The sequence below is a fragment of the Aspergillus oryzae genome, chromosome 1 (assembly GCF_000184455.2).
Source record: "Aspergillus oryzae RIB40 DNA, chromosome 1".
Classification (NCBI taxonomy): domain Eukaryota; kingdom Fungi; phylum Ascomycota; class Eurotiomycetes; order Eurotiales; family Aspergillaceae; genus Aspergillus; species Aspergillus oryzae.
The window spans coordinates 3,124,389-3,148,259 of record NC_036435.1 but is presented as its reverse complement, the minus strand read 5'-3'; the positions used below and the strand labels follow the sequence as shown (position 1 = coordinate 3,148,259).

At 48.2% G+C, this 23,871-nt stretch overlaps 8 protein-coding genes across 8 annotated transcripts; 4 read left to right on the top strand and 4 right to left on the bottom strand.

The window, feature by feature from the left end:
- Positions 1 to 3,207: 3,207 nt before the first annotated feature.
- Positions 3,208 to 4,732, top strand: AO090005001236 (uncharacterized protein; the record flags this gene model as incomplete). Its single annotated transcript, XM_023238455.1, has 5 exons — positions 3,208 to 3,411; positions 3,463 to 3,592; positions 3,756 to 4,295; positions 4,327 to 4,521; positions 4,614 to 4,732. The coding sequence occupies 5 exons, from the start codon at positions 3,208 to 3,210 to the stop codon at positions 4,730 to 4,732; spliced, it is 1,188 nt and encodes a 395-aa protein (XP_023089282.1).
- A 1,594-nt stretch (positions 4,733 to 6,326) lies between these two features.
- AO090005001238 (J domain-containing protein) lies at positions 6,327 to 8,745 on the bottom strand (the record flags this gene model as incomplete). The annotated part of the gene is made up of 6 exons (XM_001818134.3): positions 6,327 to 6,484; positions 6,554 to 7,486; positions 7,547 to 8,204; positions 8,266 to 8,492; positions 8,568 to 8,652; positions 8,716 to 8,745. 6 exons carry the CDS (start codon positions 8,743 to 8,745, stop codon positions 6,327 to 6,329), a joined length of 2,091 nt encoding a protein of 696 aa, XP_001818186.1.
- A 1,215-nt stretch (positions 8,746 to 9,960) lies between these two features.
- AO090005001239 (uncharacterized protein) lies at positions 9,961 to 10,401 on the bottom strand (the record flags this gene model as incomplete). Its single annotated transcript, XM_001818135.3, has 2 exons — positions 9,961 to 9,991; positions 10,055 to 10,401. 2 exons carry the CDS (start codon positions 10,399 to 10,401, stop codon positions 9,961 to 9,963), a joined length of 378 nt encoding a protein of 125 aa, XP_001818187.1.
- A 2,217-nt stretch (positions 10,402 to 12,618) lies between these two features.
- AO090005001240 (aminopeptidase P family protein) lies at positions 12,619 to 14,204 on the bottom strand (the record flags this gene model as incomplete). The annotated part of the gene is made up of 2 exons (XM_001818136.3): positions 12,619 to 14,000; positions 14,108 to 14,204. 2 exons carry the CDS (start codon positions 14,202 to 14,204, stop codon positions 12,619 to 12,621), a joined length of 1,479 nt encoding a protein of 492 aa, XP_001818188.3.
- A 1,025-nt stretch (positions 14,205 to 15,229) lies between these two features.
- AO090005001241 (SSH4 family protein) lies at positions 15,230 to 16,741 on the top strand (the record flags this gene model as incomplete). The annotated part of the gene is made up of 3 exons (XM_001818137.3): positions 15,230 to 15,521; positions 15,601 to 15,906; positions 15,978 to 16,741. 3 exons carry the CDS (start codon positions 15,230 to 15,232, stop codon positions 16,739 to 16,741), a joined length of 1,362 nt encoding a protein of 453 aa, XP_001818189.3.
- Positions 16,742 to 18,004: 1,263 nt separating this feature from the next.
- On the top strand, positions 18,005 to 18,905 carry AO090005001242 (uncharacterized protein; the record flags this gene model as incomplete). The annotated part of the gene is made up of 4 exons (XM_023238431.1): positions 18,005 to 18,089; positions 18,127 to 18,134; positions 18,549 to 18,744; positions 18,817 to 18,905. The coding sequence occupies 4 exons, from the start codon at positions 18,005 to 18,007 to the stop codon at positions 18,903 to 18,905; spliced, it is 378 nt and encodes a 125-aa protein (XP_023089283.1).
- Positions 18,906 to 19,223: 318 nt separating this feature from the next.
- pdeA (3',5'-cyclic-nucleotide phosphodiesterase PDE1) lies at positions 19,224 to 21,050 on the top strand (the record flags this gene model as incomplete). The annotated part of the gene is made up of 3 exons (XM_001818139.3): positions 19,224 to 19,385; positions 19,587 to 20,272; positions 20,327 to 21,050. The coding sequence occupies 3 exons, from the start codon at positions 19,224 to 19,226 to the stop codon at positions 21,048 to 21,050; spliced, it is 1,572 nt and encodes a 523-aa protein (XP_001818191.3).
- A 570-nt stretch (positions 21,051 to 21,620) lies between these two features.
- AO090005001244 (amidase) lies at positions 21,621 to 23,634 on the bottom strand (the record flags this gene model as incomplete). Its single annotated transcript, XM_001818140.3, has 3 exons — positions 21,621 to 22,738; positions 22,804 to 23,390; positions 23,510 to 23,634. The coding sequence occupies 3 exons, from the start codon at positions 23,632 to 23,634 to the stop codon at positions 21,621 to 21,623; spliced, it is 1,830 nt and encodes a 609-aa protein (XP_001818192.1).
- Positions 23,635 to 23,871: the final 237 nt, after the last annotated feature.

Below are 23,871 nucleotides of genomic sequence, written 5' to 3'. Positions count from 1 at the left end.
ATTAGCCATCCATTGTTTGCTGGATCGGAGTTGTCGCCCGAGAAAGGAATGGCTTGCAATCTCTCCGAGTTTGCCATACATCTATAATATTTATCCTCGGGGTAGCTGTTCACCGTGTCAAGTATTTCCATGTCATGAGAACGTCTGTCCTTGTTATATTGGGCGTGCTATGCTATATATCAAGAGAAACTAATGACCTGAGGTTGGTCGAATACGTCAGGCGAAAAACATCCCATTCCATACTATTTTCTGAGTGACATCAAGGCCGAGGAGCTCTCAGAAATCTGACACGAACCTAGTATCGAAAAGAGACTGTCGTGCATTAGAAATGTGTCTGACATGGCACCTTATTTGCGGCCACTGTTGGGAAGATTACCAATACATACATACCGCTTAGGGCGATTATATGCAGAGATGTGCAGATGCTTCACATTTGGCTTTTTCATTAGCCATTCTGCGCCAAATCCAGTATATGTTCTGTCGGCCTCCACCAAGCATCAGCGCTGTTGGATACATATGCATGTTAAGCCGAGTCACTGCGATATCCCCTTTTGGCAGAGGTTGCAGACAAGGATTAAGGTCATAGCACCATTCCTTCTTGTCACAACTGAGCGATGGACATATGAATGGGGATTCTGTGTAATGATATTACGTCAGGCTAATTCCTAACATGCAGGCGACGCCAGGATGCTGTTCTTGTGGAAGTGGGGAGGATAACTGCTGTTTCCACTGAACATCAGGGATGCCTTCTCTGTGCGTGTAATATTGTGGTAGTAAATCTATGGATTAGCGGATTGCAATAGGTGTATATTAGCAACGTTGCTGGCAGAAAATCGAGTGTCAGTGATGACATTGTTGTTAAGTGTTATTCATCGCGGGGCACATGAGATCACGTTCATTGGCTCCCGTTCCTCGCCTGGCCATCACAATCCTTCTCCCTTTACGACTGTCTGCTTTTCACTCCCCCTACCCGCTCTCAAACGTCTTCATCAACATCCCTGGGTCCTATAATACGACTATTTCATGATGAGCAAGTGAGGAGTAAACCCACTGTCTCCTACAGAGACAACTGAAATGGACGGAATACGAGGAGTGATAATTGCCAATATGTTAGCACTGAACTGCGCCACATCGCCGATTGGTCTCCAAAGAACTATACTAGTAACTCGACAGACTTTCCCGAGCCCCGTTTCGTTGAGACGTATCGATCTCAGTCCCATCTCCGAATAATTCAAATCCGCTATGACGGTGATGCTAACTTCAAACCCCTCTTCCGCTGAGCCTGGATGCGAGTGGATGGACCTTTCCTGCAGCTTGGACTTGTCTTGCAGTCAGAGGTTTCCTCAGCCGCTAAGCAAATTAAAGAAAGAGGGGCAGCCGTGTACCTGCCCTAGTTCTTAGCCTTCGTGCTAAAGAGGGGATCGAAGGGTATGAATCCTTGCTTTGCAATTTGTCTCGAGGGACAAAACTACTGCCCAGGATTTCTTTTTTAATTTTTCTTTTCTTTTTACTTGATTTTTTTTTTTTGGCCTTTACACCTTCTCCACTGCTTGTGAATAATCTGTGCAGATTTAGAAAACAATAGTGACATGGGCACGCCCATGCCATGCATTGCTTTTTCTTCGGCAGCCGAGGACTCGTCCATTCGCTACACGGCAAGTACGGCCAAGTATCTACTAGGCCGTGCATAAACAGGAAATACTGTACGACCTTTATGCGCGTCCTAAGATCATTGGAAGATGCTGGCTGAAGTTTCTTGATTCGTTCTAACATGGCTAGCATCCCCCATTGCTGCTTCTTTGCCATCAGATATTCATCAATTCACCAGTCTGCTGTCAGATGATAGTTTCGACCTTGCACCAACAAGCCGTGTCTTCAACTCGATCCTTATTATTGTCCAGCCGCGAAACCGTCGCGTCATACACGGGATGCGACTCAAGGGCATAGACGATCGGATACAGCAATACACTACACCGCTATCTTGAACATTTCAAGAGAGGATTGTCTCTTGACGTATAACCGTTGTACGGTATAGATTTACTTTGTTCCGATATTGCCGCGCTGATCGTACAACCACGTTGAGCAATCTCGCAGCCCTGAAATGGTGGATTGTACGGTACCGTACAATATGAGAACGAGTAAAGAAAAAGAAAACAAGGCTAATGAAAAGTACCCCTTATTGGATCAGCAGGAGTCAACTCTCTTGGCGGAAAAAGTGAGCCAGGATGAGGCACGCGCCCGTCCACTGCATATGATAGTCGAAGTGTGATAGAGGGTCAATGCGCCAATGACAGGTGTCAGAATAAACCGATAGGCGCCCAAGAGACCATAAGCTGATGTTCACCGATTCTACTTGCAATATCGCAGCGATATCCTCTGGCCTGCATGATCCATATTCTCGACGACGATGATGTAAGAACAAAAGAAAAAAAAAAACAAAACATTGCCTCCTGCTGCATCTACTTGAGGTAGAATGCATAACTAGGGGGGAATAATGAACGCTACAAGGACCGCGTGCCAGAGGTTGTGATCTCTGATGCTTACTCTGCACTTCGCTGCCCAAGGGGACAAGGATTGTTCCCGGCTAGGGCCGATCTAATGAGCGATGTGATGGCCGTCGTTTTTCCGCGTTGACGGCTCGGACCGTCAAGCCTGACCGCTGGGATGTCATGGCCAGCGAAATGATCACCTGTGTTGATGTGAGCCGGGCCAAGCTCTCTGTGTTGACCGCGGGGACCCCGGTGTATCTTCTACGCTTCCACAGCCACAAATGACCGAGTGATTTTGAGTGACCGGACCGGTTGATATCGTGACAGACCGTAATCCACGTCACCAGCAACCTGTATACGGTGTACATTGAAGCGGGGAAGGAAAAGTGTGTATTCAGGCGGGGCCCCTGCGACGCAGCTGTGATTTGTTTTTATTTTCCCTATTTTTAATTCTTGTTCTGATAAACGTGTTATCGACATATGCTCGGAAAAGAGCTCTCAGCCTCTCTTTTCCCTACCAATATCAGGCACCCCACCTGCTTGCTGCTCTTTAGAAAACTAAACATCTACCCCTCCCCCTCCATTTTGACTAACAGCCGATTAGTCACAGCTCCTTTTTATACCCAAGCTTTTTCAACCTGGTAGTCGCAGAAAATCACTCAATTACCTTTCCTTCTCCGCTAGTATTCTTGTCGCACACTTGTGCTCTCTGAAAATGATGTCCCGCCAACCGAAGCTACGGCCAAAGTCGCACATCCCCGGCTTTCCAGATGCCATGTACGATCTTGCGACAATGTCGTCTATGTCACAGATGGAAGCTCGCACGTCGCTAGGAGAAGACAAGCACGACCAACGTGTCTTTCGCGTTAAGCGCAAGCATGTTCTCAAGGCTTGTGATCGCTGTAGAGTCAAGAAGACCAAGGTTGGTGGAGCAGTCAAAACTCCTATATCGTTATCTTGCATTTTCTTGTAGGATGCAACGACCAGTATGCTCATTCAGCTTAGTGTGACGGGAAACAGCCATGCAACCGCTGTTCCGCGTATAACCATCCATGTCTCTTCCGGGAGAGGAAGGCTACGCAGACAAAGGTCTATTCGCGAGGGTAAGGAGATTTACATTCCCACTTGGGTGCTTCCAGCTCAGCGGCTTAGGAAGGAGGCTAATCCTGGTTTGGTGACTGAACAGGTTCGTTGAAATGCTCGAATCGCATCACTCACTTGTCGTGAAAGCACTACAAAGGCTCTATAAGCTCTGCCTGAATAAAGATGGATTTCCGGGAGAGCCCCTTACAGAGTCTCCTGACGGTTATCCTTTGACGCACGCAATTTTGGACCGCCTCGGACTAATAAAACAGGCCGAGGAGAATGCAGATGAACAAGATGAAGACTCGGAAGATCTTCAATACCTGCGGTATATGGCTTCTACTGATTGCAGTGCAACTACCGATCCATCTCCAGAGCCTGTTACTCCCCCGGAGCCCTCTCCAAGCCACTGCAGTCCTGTGAATCCCTCCACTAAGACCGATGGTCCTTATAACTGGGAATACCAACCTGTCCACGCGGCTCATCATGAACAATATGCCAGCTACCAACATTCTGGGTTTTATAGCGTGACGATGCCTCGGTCAGCGGTAGAAGCAACTGGTCATGTTGCTGAGAGCAAGTGTTCTGAAGCATTACCTCCAGTGTCTAACCCGGAGAACTCATATTACTTTTACACGGGTACCAATGGCAACGCGGAATCAACGAAAGGCCCTCTTCATCCTGGAGTGACTGCAGGGCCAAGGACTCATCATCATTCTACCGGTATGCCTGCTGAACTTCTCAGTAACTACAGCCTTCACTTGCACGATCAGCAATCACTCTACCAGGGCCTTGCACCTAGCTGGTCATCTTACCCATGTGGTTAAACTTCTTGTGACCCTTTGTGGGGAGCCTTCCTGCTGTATCCCTTTCTTATTCATCTTTTCCTTGGCTAGTATCGCTTTTCTATTTATATTCCCACCGAGGTCTTTCTACACGCGTAGGACGCGTTGGCACACCCATTTTGTTTCTTTTCTTCACCTTACCTCTCGCTTCACTATCATCTGAGTACGTGGAATATACCCCTCTCTTCATCCTCAGCCATCCTCAGATCCCTTTCACCACCAATATCCAGCGTAGTAAACGCACGGTCCTTCTATGGGAGACAGAAGCCGGCCCAAAATCTGCCTGCCCAACTTTGGGCAAGGCCGAGGCATTGATTATGCCTTTTGTCTACTTTCATTGACGATAGTTGTCTATCAATCCAGTACCTGAAGTGGTCATATCCCCAATTGATAACTTTCCCCTACGTTCTCGACCATCTAGGGCTTATAGTTGCACATATGTACCGGGGTTTTAGACCAATCGTGTCTTTCCTCTTCATCTTACTGCTCGGGTTTGGAATTCGACACTGAGCCGACCTGAGCAGCATGAAAAATGGAAAAGTCGATCATTGAGCCGGAGGAGCAAGCCGGTGAGTATGAGGTAGCCTCGAGAAAACCGCGCAGTATGTCACCCAAGTTCACTATCCCTTGTAGTGTTATGGACCATCATCCGCTTCTCTCCGAGAATCGATGACTGTTGTTCTATAGGAAGGCCCAACAGCAACACATGGGTATGGGTAGTAACCAGAAAGTGGTATCCCTCTTATGTGTTCATATGAACATTCTACCACTCCCATTACTGACTAGCCTCGATTAGGAACACTTTGGTATTGCCCTAACTCATCTAGATCCATACGCTCAACATAGCGGACTCTTGCCCTAGTCCAAACCGACGACCTATACCATACACTTTCTAAACCCCTACTAGGAAGCTTACTCAGATGTTTTACCTGAAGGCCAACTATGCTTATGGTGAACGGTGACACTTAGCAACTACTACCATAGAGTTGCATAACGGTCCCATGAAATGTAGAATAAAACAACACACATGGCGAGTCATGAGAATACTAATTTTGATATGCAAATCCTAGGCAGTCCATCAAGAAGAAAGCCCTAATCTTGACTCGTCTCTGACAAGGCTTATGGAAGGATATGTTTTAAGCTGAAAGTAGTATGAAATTAGGCTACGGTCATCTACTACTGTACGACAATGTAAGATGAACCCTCGGTAGTCTATAAAGAATTTCTACGATCTTCATAAACAATGAAAGAAACATGGCTAGTTACGACCATATCTGTTGATTGTCTCAAATTCTACTACTTAGCCAGTTTGTTCTTCCAAATAGCTCTAGCCAAGAACTGAACTCAATCATGTTGCCTTTAATGGCTGTATGAATGACACCGCAAGCTGCTATTAGCCAACGAAGTCATCCTGTCCTTATCACGGTATCTAATGGAATCTCTAATACTATTCTTATCAATGAAAGGATCAACCGACAAGATCATCAGCTCCCGCATGCGGAAGAGGAAAAGTCAGAGTTGATGGCTTCGTACAATCTGGTTGGCATGACTACATGGATATAAAGACATGTTGGGAACATAAACTACGCCCTGCCTTACTTTTGCTTTCAAGTTAATCACAGACAACAAGGGTAACAAGACTCCGAAAGACAAAGATATAACTCCCTGATATAATGCATAATCTAACAGGTATGTAAGAAAAAATAAATCTAATATATGTGGTAAAACAAGCAGAAGAAGATATCATAAGGCCAGAGGGAGGAAGACGTCGTTCTCATCTTATCTCTCCGAATCTCCTGCTGTACCGTCTTATTCTCGACTAGCGTCGCTTTCTTGTATCGTCTGACTAAGATGTTCTTTTTTTGTACTTTTTTCCGTTTGTTCCCGATTTCGCCATCCGCTGGACCGCTTAATCGTCAACGTCGGTCTCGGTGTTGGTATCACTGGTATCTCCTGCGTCGCCGTCTGTATCACTCTCATCCTCACTAGAGTCATCTTCTGGCTTCTTGGCCTTCTTCTTGGGGGGTTGACCGGTCTTCAAGGCCTGCATTTGACCGGCAATAGAATCTGTAGTTGATGGTATGTTAGCGTGGTCTCTAGATAGGGGTTTGCTGTCTAGTAGAAAGCAAGCCATACCTTCATCGGGCTCACTGATATCATCCTCTTCCTCCAGCGCAGCTGCCTTGGCAGGATCATCGATGTGGAGCGTGACTTCCATCTTCGTGTCAAGACCGAGGTAGCTGTCACACAGCAAGTGCATCACAAAGGTAAAGTCTCCGACCTGAGGGGGCGCCTGGAACTGCATCTTGAGAGTCTGGACATTAAATGTAGGCTTCCCAGCTTCATCGAACAAGGGTTTGTCAAAGGTTGTGAATGTAAATGGCGGAACGGCCATCTTGCCCTGCTTGGGATCGGCCAAGAAAATATGCCACCGAGGAGAGTGGTCACGAGCCAGATATGGTGCATGAGCTAGTGGCGGTTGAATGGCTTCAACCTTGCTCTCCACCTTCTCACCGTTGGCGAGCTTCTTGGTCTTGGTAGACTTGCGACCCATGAGAGCATCGAGATCATCCTCATCAGGGTCAACATCCTCAAGGTCGGCTGGGGTCACTTCCGGAACGTTCGAATACCCTGGAGGGACGAACCGTGCTTTGACAACGAGCTGGACAAGACTGCTTGGCGTGATAACCTTCTCTCCCATAACCTTAAAGAATGCTTTAGAAACTTCGAGAGCGGGGAGCTGCTTAGCAACAGAGATGGCGCTTGCGTATTGTTTCTCAGACAAAAGGCCTGCACCAACTGTGAGGCTGTGTCGCTTATCCTCAGGCAAGCTCATGAACCTCTGAACGTTGAAGTGAGTTTTGGCGTCATCGCCTTCAACAGATTTGACAATGTCGTCGGTGAAGTAAGGCAATTGGAGAAGCGGGGATGATCCCGGAGCGATGGCTTGGATTATATTCTGAGAAACTTGGAAAGAGCCCAAAATGGGACGAAGGTTACCGAATGCCAGAGAAATGGCTGTGAACGCTTCGTTCAAAGAGAGCGCAATGGGGGCGGCCTCGTACTTTTCTGCATAGGTATATTAATACATTGACCATTTAGAGTCCCTGCGATCAATGCAAGACTTACCTCCATTGAGTGTAGCATCATTTAAATCAATGCGGCCAAGGTAAGCCCACAACAAAGCAAGCGCCTTCCGGCGTGTAGAATCATCCAGCTCCTTAAGCTTCTCACGGTCTGCAGAAGAGAGGAACGAGGAATCATCTGCTAAGACCATCTTTTCCAGCTTCGCCAGCCCAGCCTCTGCTTGCGAGCCCTTGAGCATATCCTTGAACTCGTCACCAGAGGAAAGAGCACCGACGATTCCACCCCCGGTGATACCATCCTTGTATTCACGGAAAATGTTCCCTGCACTAGCAACGAGGACTCTCTCCTTGGTGTATCGCTGTGAGCCATACCACCACCGACCGACAATGTAAGGGAGAAGAACACCGAGCAAGCCGCCATAAACGAGCAAAACGTACTTCCCATTTCCCTCCGTGACAATAAATTGCGGCAAAGCAATACCAATGCTGAAGCTTTGCTTGCCATCGGGATGGCCATATTGAATATAGTTATTTCGAACTTCCTCATCTGTAAGTGCTTTGTAGGCCTTGGTCAGCTCAACGAAACGCTCGTTGAGCATTTCGATAGTCTCATTCTTCGCGGGGTCTGGCCGAATCTTGTCGGGGTGATAGATAAGAGATAGACGTTTGTAGTGTCTTGAGATCGCTTTTTCATCGGCGCTCTGATATGTGAAGCTAGTCAGTTGATAGTCCCCATCGAGTGGGCTTTATATAGAAGCTCACCCTGGAGATGCCGAGGATGTCATAAGGATCCCAAATCTTGGGCACTGTTCTGGCAGTAACAATAATCAAATAAACCATCCAAGCCATAACTGCATATCCCAAGACAACGGTAACGATGCGCTTAATCCTGCGCTCCTTGCGTAAACGTTTACGCTTCTGCGCCTCAATGAGATCGCCATGTTCCGGCTTGTAGTCCGATTTTATTCGAGGGGCGGTGTTCTCGAGTTCTGCAATAATTGTTTAAAAGGTAAACATTCAGATAATATGGGATCGGCGTAAATGAGAACAAAAGTGGTACTGACCTTTGCTCGGCTTGAGAAGATTATATGTTAACGGGAATGTAACAAGACCCGTAAGGGTTAGGATGAAGAACGGGAAGAATTGACCCTGAAATGAGTATGATTGTTAGCTACTTGATCCAAGAGCTTGGGAAAACGGTTGAGTGCTAACCTGTTCGTCATAGGTGTAATCTGTAGACATGGTGAAGTGGATTTACAGAAGACACGGTCGCCCGCGATGGGCAAGACTATAAGACAACGTGTGACCGTCAGACACGCAATGTGCGGCGAGATAAATAGGTTCCTGGGTAGGAAAGCAATATGCGACAAATGTAGAATTAGGCGGCTGTTCCCAGGAGCATGTTCCCTTCCAGGGTAGGTGAAGGAGGGTGAGTGGCAGAAGAGAAGGTTGTCCCGTCTGTAGTATCTTGATAATTATCGCATCCGCCGTGGTACTAACCTTCAATCTGATCGACCGTGTCCTTTACGGGGCGGTCATAACCCACACCGCCTTCCAAACATGGCTTGGCGTAAGGGTGCTGTCGTCGCCACAAAAATAAGGCTGGCAAGCCAGTCTTGACCAGGCACTAAGACTCCAGCGCTAAAGGTAGACTTCAATTATTCTTTACCCTTTCTAGTATGAGGACTACAACCTACAGTGAGCTTTTTGCAGCATGTTTCAGAGATACATGGTCATTATGATATACAAAGTACACCTCTATTAATTTTATACATGACAGATCATCAAAATTCATTCATCGCGCTAGATGGCTCTATTCCTCCGGTGAACACAAAAATCAGCTCATGAGTCATAACGAGGTTTGAGCCTCATTTCTTTTTTCCATGGACGAACCCAAATTCGGGTTTAATGGAACGGACGACTGGATATGGGAGGAAACGTCTTATCTCAGTGATGTTCTCCTCTCTATATCGTTGGTTTCGAACAGCATGGTGGATCGTGTAACAGTCGGGGCAGGGAATCTGACAAAGAATGCGGCGGAGATACTTCAGGAGCCCTCCTGCTCAGTGGGGATTTCAAGCATCAACACACGGTCAGATGCGAACTCAACCCACCGATCAGAAGAACCCTCGGTTCTCGACGTGACAGACGTAGTCATCTTCTGGACCAGGAACTCGTGGCCAAGTCGTAAGGGACCAATCCAATACCCTTCCTGCCGTGCGCAGGAAGAGATATCTTCATTGCTACAAGTCGTAAACTTGGTTTTCCCACGGAACTGGTGATCCCGACTATTTTCATGTTGGTGATTTCCTGCTATCAAGAGGGTTTTTCTTTTCTTGCAGGATAGTCTGTCCGGATATCGGCTCTGGATGTGGAGAATTTTCATTTGATTCCAACATTCCAAATATGGTGATATGGGCGCTGATGGCGGTAAGGCTTTTGATCTTGAGTTGCCCTTCACCCAGGTAGTAGTCTCGGACTCTGTGAGCTAATAAAGCTAGTTAGAGGAGAAAATCTAAGAGATACCGCTATTAGGACATGGGTAACTCACGAGTCGATATAATCAAGTCCACCGAAGTATTCGAGCATACGATAGCAAAGTCCGACGTCATCTCCCGGTTCACCACCAAAAAGACGACATTGCTCAGCCTCCAGCCGTAAGGCCTCTAGCCGCAACGTGCGGTCACGCTTCTGCCATGTTGTATACCCATAATGCCAGGTCGGGGCGAAGGGTATTGAGATGGAGTCGAGTGAATCGCAGGCGGCAGGGGTCGTTTTTAGAAAAGCTGGACTGCGAGTGTAGTTGACGTTATATGGAGGCAGCTCAATGGGAGAGTGATTAGCGCTGCGGTTTCGAGATCGTGGGCGTGTGCGACGTCTGTTATGCCTTTGTCCCATTTTCTATCCACCTAAGCGAGCGACGAGGACGGTCCTTCCGATGGTTTTCTTTTTCTTCTGCGACACCCGGGATTGACGAGAAAGCAAGCAAGCAAGGAGGAAATATCAGAACTTTTGGGAGGGGAACGTTATAAAGTCGTAATGAGGGAGTGACCATCACCCCCTGGGAAGGATGAGATGAGGTAGGGGAAGGAATTAAAAAGGCCAAATCAGTAGACATCTAGCATCAGCTACGTTATATAGCATCAATGACTACAATGGAGTGTGCTGGCTCCAGTGGTGTGACTCACTAGGGCCGAAAATGGAGCCGGAGTTAAAAAGGGAAGAAAAATCTCATCATCCGGGACGGGGGATCCACAGCAAGCCCCTACTTCGGGTGTACCATCTCCACACTCTGTAGTCTAGAAGCAAAAATACCTAACGTGCCCTTAGTATGGTGAAAAATGGCCTCATCAAAATCTGGAATGGCGTAGCGGATTCGGTTCTTGCGTGCTCTTGAGTCATCCTACCGTCAATGTCCTCAGAGAGCAAGTCAAAGACATGCTCAACTCAATTGTCACGCAAGATCTGATGCCAAAGTAACAAAAAATTCAAGAATAATAATCATTGAGGTATTTACAGCCAATCGTCGTTAATGGCTCATTGTACGCCGTACCAGAGGAGGTATAATTTCTCATCTACAAAAAAATATTCGGAGTCCGGAGTACGGCTCCGTCGCAAGCAAATAGCAAGGGTCCATATGCAAGTTGCGTAGATCCCGATCAGGAGACGTTAGACAGCCACACTAAGAAGATTTAGGAAGGCAGCAAAAATAAAAAACAATAAAAATTCAGTCGTGGCATGACGGCAATTCTCGTGCCGATTCTTCAGAAATTGCCTGCTGACAATACCATACAAGGCCGATGCCGCAGCCCCGTGCCTAAAACCTGACAGAAAGGAGGGATGCCGTACGGACCGATCGGCGCGCTTACAGTTTTGATACCGAGCGTAATTTTCCATAACAGGGAACATGATTTAGTCAGAAGAACACCATAGAACATCCCAAGTCTGCCCTCATCATCCATCAACGGATTTCGCGGCATGACCGCAATGATATCATAGGAATGGAAATCGATCGTGTCTCAAGGTAGGTAATACAAAAGCGAAATGTTGAAGATCTGCTCTAACCTGCCAAGGCAAGAGGGTTAGGTATCAGGCTGGGGTTTTCATCATTCCGGTTTATTTTCTTGCTGGCGTGTTGGGTGTTGCTGGACTGGGTACCACCTCCTTTTCATAGTAGTAGCTGTTTAGTTTGGACCCGAAGGTACGCACAAAAGTACCCAAAGCTAGACGAGGTACGGAGTAGAGCTTTACTATTGGGGAGTTTTAGCTAGTCTCATGCACGTTTCGAGTGGGCTGAGAAGGTCCATCATTAGGTCCGTACCTACGGAGTACCTCAAACTCGACTAACTGGGAAGCTATCATCATTTGACACTTGTTTGTGCATGCGTCAGTGGTCCACTTGTGTAGGCACACCTGAAAAATTTTCAGAGCACATGGAATATTCTGTTTGTCTCATTGAACAACTGTTGTATTGTCTGCTGGGTTTTTTGGGTCGTGGTACTACGTCCGGAATTCTTTTGTATCTTTCCCTTCCCACGTTGGCTCCCTTCTTTTTCATTTGTCCTCAGTGGCTTCACACTCATGGTAAGACATGGTTGTCTCAAACGCCAGGTAGATCATTATTAGTGACTATTTGAAGACCACCGGGTCGAGACAATAATTGGGCACTGTCGGTCTAAAGATTTTAGTTTGTTGGCTTTGTGGGAATGTAAAGGAATCTTTGGCGAAGAATACTATGGGGGTTCTTGGCGAATCGTTCTGTGCGGTGGTGCACCGTGGTGGTCGTTTCGATCAGCAGAGTGAAAAGCCTTCTAGACGGCGGGTATAAATTATTACTATTGTCAATCTAGGTAAAAGTGGTGTGGATATGACAGAGATGGTTGAAGAGGTGGCGCCTAGGAAAAGCCCCAGAAAAGGGAGACGGGACTAGAAGGGCGCCACTTAACTACTGTACTCCTCCTTAGAGGACTCCATAACCGTAATCTCTTGATAGTTCGTCTTTTACGAGTCTAGAATGCCCTGCTCCAAATTATCCAAGATCATTGACCCGAAAGTACAGGAGTTGAAACCACAAAATGACAGTGACGACTCCACCTGGAGTATATGCGAATGAGATTAAGAATTGTCGATCCCGCGACGGATGATCTCCAACATTTCCTCACCCTTTGGTGCAGTCGTCAGGTTCTCGTACCCCTTAGCGGTAACTAAAATGTCGTCCTCAATGCGGACGCCGCCAATAGGAATGTACTTCTCAGCCTCATCGAAGTTAATGTATTTCGCCAATGGCTGGTTCTGCGCATTCAATAGGGCGAGTCTATTGAAGTAGATGCCCGGTTCAATGGTTACTACCATGCCCTCGTCCAATAATGGTACGGACCAACTGCTGTCGGTAAGAAGCGGTACGAAGTTATGGTTACCCCAATTAGCTTGATTCCCATCCAAAGCTGTGATAGGCCTTTTGGAGACATCGTGGACCTCGAGGCCAACATGATGACCCAGACCATGAGGAAAGAAAACAGCAGATGCCCCGGATTCGTAGATGGCACTTGTGCAGTCGTTTGTGAGTATGTCGAGTTTCTGCAACCCTTTAATCGCAATGTCATGTGCAAGCAGCTGCAGATCTCGAAATCGCACGCCTTTTCGGATGCGTCTAATACATTCTTCCTGCATCTCCTCGACTACACGGTAAATGTTCCTTGCACGTTCACTAGGCCAGTCTGTCCACAGGGGAATTGTACGGGTCACGTCACTTGCATAGCATCTCCACTCTGCCCCGGCATCTAGACAGACCAGCTGTCTTCCATCAAGAGGCTCGTTATTTTTAACGTAATGAAGGACAGCCGCGTTCTCTCCCGAGCCAGCAATGATCGCATATGACTGATTCTTGGCACCGTGGGAGACGCAGGTCGCTAAGAACGAACTCTCAATTTCCGCCTCTGTGGACATGCGGTGAATATCTTCAAGTATTTTGCGATGTGCCAGGCCAGATATATAATTTGCCTGGCGTATCATCCGCAGCTCATATTCATCCTTTATGACCCGAGCTGCATTCATGGCAGGAAGTAGCCGTTCATTATCTAGCCAGAGGCGCTTTGATGGTATCAGTGGCTGTTGGCTATCATGCAGAACATATATCGGACGGGTCCCCTTGTTCTTTGTTGTCCACCACTCAAGATCATGTTGTAAGGCAGCAAAAAAATTGACACGGTCCACGTCGGATTGTTTATGAGCCTCCTCGATAGTTAGCGTCGGTCCCATCCATACCGCACGACGTAGGTCGAAGTCCGGGACGTATAACGTTAACAAATCCGCTTGAATATCGTAGGTCAGGTAACAATCCGGCTCATCTATTCCACTGAGGTAGTAGAAGTATCGTCTCTGTCGAAAAGGCTGTGGTTGGTCTGAGTCGCCCCAATTGACCGTGGGCTGACCGACAAGGTAGATAAGGCCCGAGGACACCCCCAATTTCATGGCCACCTTACGCGCATGTTGCTTTGCTGCGGACCGCCGTCTGTCAGCCTCCAAAAGCCATCAAGGTTACTCTAGGCGCTGGAAAGAAAGGGATGGAGGGGATGAATCCAGAGGATTCAGCTCCTTTGCGTACCTGGATATTTATCGCACTCGCTACCTGACCAAGTAAGGTGGATATGGCAGGTATCGTCAGAACGGATGACAACGTCAGATGGCTCTGAGACACGCATACTTGGAGATATGTGTGAACGCATATCTACGAAGGGGTGTGGAAAGGAGCAAGAGTTATATATCTACATGAGAAGCCAAGGGGCTGCAAGAGACCGCGAGAATAGGGAGAATAAGAGAAGGCAACGCAGGAGCAAAGAGATATGTATCATCGCTCAGCTGGTTTATTTTAATTTGGAGGCGGCTAAGTTGAGGTCGGGTACACCTACTGATACGGTATCGTACATCCGGTATTTTGACTGCACTTTGTGATGGTCTTTACTACGTAGTAGTAGTCACAACCACCTCTCGTAGTATTCTAAATATCCAGGTACGGTACTGTGTGTATGTATCTGTCCATTGTACTGGACGCAGGGTCATCCTCCTTGTAATAACCATACAGTACTTAGATTTTCTTGGTCGGGAGGAATTAGAAGTGTAGGCAGGGCTCCAAGGAGTGGTAGAATAACTATCAAAACTCACACCCCTTTTCTTAGCCTTGCATTCATGGGGTATAAGCATAGAGAATTCCAATCTCTGAAATTGGCGACAGGATATTTTATGAAAGACAAGCAGCTATGGTCCCAATCAGTTCTTTGTAATACAGGACGTTAAACCAACACATTCGTTATCCGAACGCAATTGTCCGGAAGCGTCGCTGCGCCTCCCCACATGGCGGCGAATCTGGACTGTTAACTTCGCTGTTCCTGTACTGTCATCTCACCAACTCATCTTCTCATCTCATCATTATACCCTCTTCCTTCCGCCCCTTCATTTCCATCCACTTTGATCGCTGTCGTTTATTTCTCTCTCTTCGTGTTCTTCTCAACATTTTCTATACTAGCTTAAATTTGACGTCGAGTTTCAAACCAGTCAATGAACAATGCGGGGATCTGAGGCATCGGGGCTCAGTGCCCTATGGGGTGCTCCCTCGACCCTCACCACTTCCGTGATAAGCGGTCCGACAACGTCACCAGCCTCGCAGTCTCGCTATGCGACCACCGATCCTCAACGAGTGGCATCCAATATTGAACATGTCCTGTTGGCAATGTCCTCTCCAAGTCAAGATGGTGGCCTGGTCAGCGCCAGTGGCAATTCTTCGGGTTCTACCGGCAAGGGTATCTTGATCGGCGTCCTCTCAGCCTTCGGATCTGCAGCAGTTGCAGTGCTTGTTCTTGCGATATTCTTCTTTTTCAAGTATACTCAACGTGGTAGAATTATTCTGGACCGCATTGGGCGCCCGGGTGAATATGATGATGAGCAAGCGTTCTTGCGCGAGGAGACTGAGGCTTTAGAGGCCATGGATGATTTGTCGCGGTCCGAGTATCTGAGGGCAAAGGGTGAGTTTCTACTCGTTGGCGACTAGATCTAAGGACTCGATGTGATAGAATCATTTATCGCTAATCTGCGGCATCCTAGCATTCATCGAAGCCAACCCGCCCGAATCGATGCAAACCGATATTTCTCTCTCCCAGTTCCTCGCGATCCAAGAAAAGGGCGTTTCAGCATGGGAGTTTCAACCGGAGCTGGAAATCGCCAACTGCTTTGTCGAGGCCCGCACAGAGATTGAGTTCTACGATTCCGAATGCAGTGTGCAAACAAATTTACCTGTTCCGAAACAGAACGATGTTTACTATTGGGAAGCAAAGATATACGATAAGCCCGAAAATACTCTCATCAGTATTGGCATGACCACTAAGCCATATCCTTTGTTCCGGTTACCAGGTAGGCTTAGCATCACTTAGGTGGGTGATTCCTGGTATGTGCCAAACACTAATGTCACTGTTTCTTCGTAGGATATCATAGAGCCTCGGTAGCATACCAAACCACAGGTCACCGGAGATATAATCAGCCTTTCACACCAACACCATATGGCCCTCCGCTTTCGCAAGGCGATGTGATCGGCGTCGGTTATCGGCCTCGCTCAGGTACGATATTCTTCACTCGGAATGGCAAGAAACTGGAAGATGTGGTTCATGGCCAGAAAGCACAAAACTTCTTCCCCACTATCGGGGCAAATGGGCCCTGCACAGTTCATGTCAACTTTGGTCAAATGGGCTTTGTGTTTATCGAGGCCAACGTCAAGAAATGGGGGTTGGCGCCAATGACCGGTAGTTTGGCCCCCCCGCCACCGTATGGTAGCGAGCAGGGTAGCATTCTGCTGGAGTCCGGTCGCGAGAGTGCTGCTCAAATTTCCCAGCGGGTTTATCAGGATGCCAACAATGCACGTACGAGCTCCACTGTCAGAATCGCACCATCAGCCAGCCCCGGTCCGGTCCGGTCCCCGACGGATATTTCCCTCGCCCAGCTCGCTCACATTCCTTCAAACGAAGATGCCGGAGAAGGCTCAAGCCGCATAAATGTTGGCGATGGGGAGCATACTCCACTATTGAATACCCAAGATATCGACCTGGCTCCTCCACCGGAATACTCGAGCCCCGATAGCAGCCGAAGAGGTAGTGAAGATCTACCGCGCCAAAATCAACCACCGATACCTAGCTATGATGCGGCTGTCGGCAACCGGGATGGCAATCCTTCGCGTCCGAGTGGAAACAACTAATTCAGCCGAAGCGTACAACTCAAGTTTTCTGTTTCATTCCGTTATTAGCAACACCCCCTATGATGTGTGTATATGGTTTTCGAGCCATCGAATATGCTGGCTTCCTCTCTGTTAATCGATTTTAGCGGCCACGGTTGGCGTTCCAATGGATGGGATTATTGCGGTTGGGGCTTTCTATGGGTTTTATGCCACCCGGATGTGGCAATGACACGAAATAAATAACGTATATAGGGATTGGCTCTTTGTGCTTTGCTTTATATGTCTCTTCAGATCAACATACTTTTGAGGAGAAATAACACCACCACCAACGTTCTGGGCAAGCTTGCAGCTCAACCCAAGGCGTTTTAGGAATCTGCTTACCTCTGGAAGGGTTCGACATTTCAGACCTGTCAAATGATATCCTCTTTTGCTTTTCCTTTGAGAAGTACGTGCAACGGAATGACTCTATGCTGTGCATGGGGTGACGCTCGAACTAGCCCAACCACAAACATTGCTCTTTCTTGACGGCATCTATACTCACATCTACTCTTGTCTGCCTGTACATGTAGTCGCAGAACCGCAGATGACCTTTCACTGTCAATCTATGGATGTTTATATCTGCTATCGGACTTGGTAGCCTCTCATGCTTCATTATATATTGACTACATGTTTCTTCAGTTTCGTAAAAGAGAGACCTCCCTGCCGCACGCTTCTGAGCATTTAATGCTGGCCGTAATGATACAACTTTATTTGGGGTACTCGGTAATCATAGAACGTTGATCAGCTAGCTGCCTCTAGGGATAACGTGGTGAATGTCTGTCGATGATATCGAAATGATGAGTTTCGATTTGCTGGTGCTATTATTAGATCCCACATGGCAAATGGGACACTATTACAGTACCTCAACTCGACCTTATCACAATGCCCTCTTGAGGGTTAAAGGGATTGTCATTCAATTCCGCCCAGTACATATCTTTATTCCTCCGATGGCGAGAGAGGAGGAGAGGGGGACCACATTTTGCCGTAAGAATCCTTTGTTTGTACCATGTTCCTTTGAATAAGTCTAGGGCCAAGTGACTCTCTTGTCTTTTTGCAAATTAGTACATGCGTTCATTGATTAGTACCCGGCTCCTAAATGTAAGAGGGAGCACAAGCTCGCTACTTCCCACCAACACCGCTACTATCCTACACCGAATAGTATTATAGTACGAGTACTCCACATACTCAGCTCGGAGGGCAGAAAAAAAAAGCAAAACAAAAAGGGAAAAGTGGGTCAGATGGATTATGTCGAGCAATGAATTTCCCCACAATCTCAGATCGATCACCGAGTTTCAGGGAATAATCGGCTTTCGTGCCGCAACTGGAGACGGTTAGTCGACGTCATCCAACCATTCATTTCCTTTCAGCTCGCACGGTTACATTCGAGAGCTGTTGTTGCTACTGTGCTAACTTTATTCCCCATCGGTTTAAATGAAAGGATGGGCCTCTGCTTACCCACCTTTTGCTCATGTGAGGGGGAAAGCAAAAGGGGAAAAAAAAAAAAGAAAGAAAGAAAGAAAGAAAACAAAGAGCCACAGCGAGCTGAGGCTGAATGAAAGCTGTTCCTTTCGTTCCTGATCTTATTTCTTCTTGTCCCATCGTTCGCCAACTCGAAGTGCGCGGCACCACTCTTTACCCCCCTTTTGAACTGGCTGGGGTTTCCCGCTACTTCTCGAAGTAACTTAAAGAAGGTAATATATGCAGGCGGTATACTTTGCCGATTTATCATTATAACTTGCTTCGTCGTTTCTTGTTGGACTATCCGTTAATCGTGGTTCCCCGATCGCAGATTACCAGCCACATCACTTCCGCTCGCGAACTCCGAATCGGGGGGAAAAGCAATTCCTGCCCTAAAATAAGTTCTAGCTTGCGTAGTACAAGCCTTGTCGGAGATTCTGTGGAAAGTAGAAATTCTACCGAAGGCAATTGTATTCAATCCGTGGACGCATTGACCTGGCTTCTTCGGTTCTCGAAGCTCTTTGTCGGTGAGTCTTTAGCAATGATCATCGTTATCATCGCTACATGTCGCGACGGGAGATCTCACAACCATTCGCTAGTGCTCGAATTATTCCGCCAGTCCTGCACTCAGCCAGACTACACCCTGAGGACCTGCAGAACCATTGCGCAACTCCTTGCCGCACTCTAATTGCGAAATCGCGTGCGACGCGAAACCGCGGGAGGTCTGCCATTTCGCTATATTTCTGACGAGCAGAAGCAATGAGATAGTTTTCGACCGGATGACGGGCAGACTATATTAACTTCTAATCTTCCTTTAACTGTGAACGTCGCAGTCGCCTTTGCGCGCGCTCTCTCGTTCTCTTTTATCCAAAAAAAAAGTAAACTGATCAACACCTACAAAAGTACCACATTTAATATTCGGTACCTACCCCGATTAGATGCTTGTTCTCCATATCTGTTTACTGCAGAAAAACGAATCTGTTTTCTTGGTTACATACAGATGAAAATGAACCAGTCACGAACCAAAAGGGCTTCGGGGAGAGGAAAAGGAAGGGTGAAAACAAAGCAGGATATTGCAGACCCAGAGCTCAACGTTGAAGCTCTTACAACGGGTCCGTTTGGGAGACCCCCAGAGCCTGGCAAAGGAGATTTACAAGTAATTGTCTTGGTGAGTCTAGCCTCTATTTCACGTATAACAATTCCCTTTCCCTAAATCACCTCTTTGTCCCGATCCGCATGAGGGTTTCGTATCCGAAGGACAGGGTCTTGTGGCTCCTGCCTAAACCACTCTCGGTGCTCCATCTTTGCCGCGGTGTCATACAACTCTCGGACTTCGACAGATACGTTGATTGCTAACTTTTCCCAACAGGGTCCAACAGGAGGCCCACGGGAGGATCGAGTCACGGGGCTTCTAGTCCGGTCGACATCAACCAGCTGGAGACCAGATACCGTGATTGCCGTCGATGCGGGGACCCTACTCAGTGGAATAATTCATATCCTAGAAACATACAACGACATGGACGAGATGATAGTTCAGACTGGCCCGTTTACCGAAATGCCTCTACCTTTTCAGACTGCTCCAGCGAATGCAGCACACATCCTGCGAGAAGTCATTGGAACCATCTTGGTCACACATCCGCACTTAGACCATTTCTCAGGATTTGCCATGAACTCACCAATCCTAGAGGCAACAAACGGCCCCAAGACAGTGGCTGCACTACCTTCTGTCATCTCCGCCATCAAGACTCATATTTTCAACGAAGTGATCTGGCCTAACCTCTCAGACGAAGACGGTGGCGCAGGTCTGATCACCTATCAACGTTTGCAGGAGGGAGGCAACCTAAGGATGGGCCGAGATGAAACGAGAGGCTATACCCGGGCTTGTGAGGGCTTGTACTACAGATGTTTTGGCGTCAGTCATGGGTGTACTAGGAGACACTATGCCCCCGAAGCTGAGATGCGGCGCTCGTTAAGTAATGCAATGTACCTGGGTGATCCATTCATGATGCGTTCGGCTTCAAGAGCTGCTATCTCTTTGACTCAAGAAGAGCCGGGGTAAGTTTGGTCCTTCGGAAGTTGCTCGTAGCACTAAATGAACGAATTCTACAGGTATATGTCTCCGGCTATGCCTAGACCCTCAAACCCGCGAGATACCTGGATGAGCGTTGAAAGCTCTGCATTTTTCATACGCGAACAACACTCGGGCCGCGAGATTATCATTTTCGGTGACGTTGAACCCGATTCGATCTCAGTCGAGCCCCGCAACAAGCGTGTTTGGGAGGCGGCAGCTCCTCGTATAGCCTCAGGGAAGCTACGCGCGATCTTCATCGAATGCTCTTATACTGATGATGTGGAGGATGAGTCCTTGTACGGCCATCTTTGCCCCCGACACTTAATTGCAGAACTCAAGGTGCTGGCTAGCGAAGTTATAAAGGCCAAATACCCAAGCAGCTCGGGGATTGGCAAACGCAAACGCCCTAGCAGAGAGACACCCGCAGGTTCGCAGCCAACGAGCCCTAAGACTCGGCGGTCACAAGACGTGCTTCCTGGGTCTTCTACAACGGCTATTACCAGCGCCCCCCAGGTAGTGGCCGGCAGTTCTACTGAGCCTTCTGGTACTGGAGCTACAGGAACACTGGATGCGGAGTCTAACTGGCCACATGAGGCACCCTTGATTCACTTAAAGGTTTATCTCATTCACATTAAGGAAGACATGGATGGTGGCCCGTGTCCAAGTGATACGATCGTGACACAACTTCGAGACCAGGCGCAGGCTGCTAATCTAGGATGCGAATTCCATGCCCCCAAACGTGGCGAGAGTGTTCAAATCTAACGCGACAGACCGACGCAGTTTCTATCTGGCTTTCTGAGTCTCATGTACTCTATACGAACTATGTGACCCAGGACTGTGCTATAAGAATGTTCCTGTATGTTCCCCATCATATCAGGAGGCTTTCCCTACGCGGAGACTGATTGTTCTGCGATCCTGGTGTCACGCGCATTGTTTTTGACATAGGGCTGAGCCCATCTTCCAAGTTTCAACGTTGCAAACCTTATGTATCTTCAACGATGTACATACATTTACTTTGCTTTCCTTGATGCTCTATCTATGTATGTTACGAAATGTTACGAAACATTCTTTCACGGCTGAACATCGAGCACAATGTATAAACAGCCTTTGACTGTTTTTAGTTTCCTCTGCTGTCCATACTCATGTTCAGATGTCTATATTTTCAACAAGTACAACAATGATACCAAAACTTTAGTGGCGGTACCAACGCCTTTTCGTCGAGCAAGCGATGCCATCGACGAGGTATTCCAAAAATCATTATAACAACCAACTACGGTGCTAAGTATAGAACAAGAAGACAAACTATAAACATCAATCGAACTTACCTACGGTTTACTGTCTCGCGGAAGCAATTACATCTTCCCACAGCGACCCTTCACCGTAAGGAATTCTCAGACCCGTCGACTGCTCACCCAAATGCTCTTTAGTAGCCAACTGATTCTCAGAGAGATCCAGAATGGCCTCACCGTCTCTAGCAAAAGCAATAAGATCCTCCTCAGTACCCCATTCACCCATAGCCATCAAACCAACGGGCACACGAGTATCCTGCACATATCCCGCAGGACAGTTGATAGCCGGACAACCGGTGAAATTAGCCAACCACACGTACTCCATATTGCGCACGGAGGACTTCCCATCCGACAAGCCGCGCGAAAGGTCCGCCTCGCCGTTGATCCTCCAGCCGGGGATGGGCGTAGTGGGGGTGAGGATGAGAAGGCCCGGGTGTTTCCCGAACAAATAGGCGAGATGGGACATGATGATGCTGCGGAGGCGCTGTGAGGCGAGAAAATCCTGGCCGGAGATCTGCCACATGCCCATGGAGACGAGGACCTTGTTGGGGGCCGATAGCTTGCCGACCTGGTCGGGGGTGAGGCCCGAGGCGATTTCTGTCATGATGGTAAGGATGTGGGCGCGCTGGCCTTCGGGGAGGTAAGGGATTGTGATGTCGATGACTTCGTAGCCTTGTTTGCGGTAGAAGTCAAGGGCTCGGTCGAAGACGGCGCGAACAGGAGGCTCAGCGCGGTCGATCCAGTCACGGGCGATGCCGATAGTTTTAGTGCGCGGTTTGGAGGACCAGACTTGCAGGGTGGTGAGGGGATCGGGAAAAGATGCGGACGATGGGTCTTGCTCTGCGGGTGCTGGCGCCGCCATGATGCGGTATGCGAGGGCTAGATCGTCGATGCTGGCTGCCATTGGGCCGTAGACGCCGACCGTTTGCGCGAGGGATACGGTTGGCGTGCCGCTAATACGGCCATGTGATGGCTTTAGACCCCAGATTCCGCAGAAGGATGAGGGGATCCGGATTGAGCCTCCGCCGTCTGCGCCCAGGGCGATGGGCGCCAGGCCTGCGCCGACGGCGTAGCCGGACCCGCCGGACGAGCCGCCGCAGTAGTAATTGCGGTTATGAGGGTTGCGGGGCGTTCCGTGATTGGGATTGTTGTTGTTCGTATCTGTGTTGTCTGAGTTGGCAATGTTGCTCATTTACATCGGTAGCGATATTGTAGACACGGCTTACCCAGACCCAATTCGTGCATGGTTGTCTTCCCGACTATGATTGCGCCGGCCTCTTCCCACTTCTTCACACACCATGACGTCCCCGTGAACTCGCCGGTGAAATCCAATTTACTCCCTAGGGTCCGTCGATACCCTTCAATATGCACTTCATCTTTCACGACAACCGGTATTCCGTCCAGCGGACCCAGCGGTTTCCCATCCTTGTATCTCTTTGTCGACGCCTCCGCCGCAGCACGAACCCGCTCGACCTGCGAATCTAGGAATGCAACGGAGTGCTTACCGGGAGTTTCGGCATCCCGACGGATTAGTGGCATCAACGTTTCGGCCACGGCAAGGGGTTTCAATTCGCCGGATTTATACAGCGCATGATAATCGGCCGAGGTATAGTAACCCGATGGCCCGTTTCTCCTCTGACTTGGGATGGGGAGTTCAGCCGGGGACGAGGGAATTTCAGGCTTATTCTCGAGAATGGGAATAACGGTAGGATCGTAGCGAGCAGGGTACTGCTTTAAATGAGGGATATCGTGGATGATGTCGAAACCGGCATTGCGCCAGAAGTAACTTTGGATGAAGTTCACATTGTGAATGCTGATTGGGATTAAACGTTAGTTGAAATCTCGTTTTCGCGATCCATATCATTTTTGCCCCTTCTTTTTCTTATCGTTATTTTAAAGTTGGGAGAAATCTTTGGTTGATATAAAGCTTACAGTGTAGCTCCGATAGCTAGAGGGAGGCCGCGAAAGACGGGGATCGATTGGTCTTCATTCCTGTAGGGGACGGACGGCCCTTCGCGGGTCTCGGGATAGTGGATGAACTGCGGTTGGGAACTCATTGTAAGATGTGGGCGATTTCTCGACCCTAACGCAGAGAGGAACGTGGGAAAGGGTACGGAGTAGCAGTGATGGGTTTAAATCATTTTGTTTGATCAATCAATGGACCGCGGTTCAGCATGTGGTCCAGCGCCAAGCCACAGTGTCACATCATAAGATCACTCACTGATCGGCTCTATTGATGCATTTATTTATACTTTAAAGTTCGTACTGTACATATGTCCATTATTATTCTACAC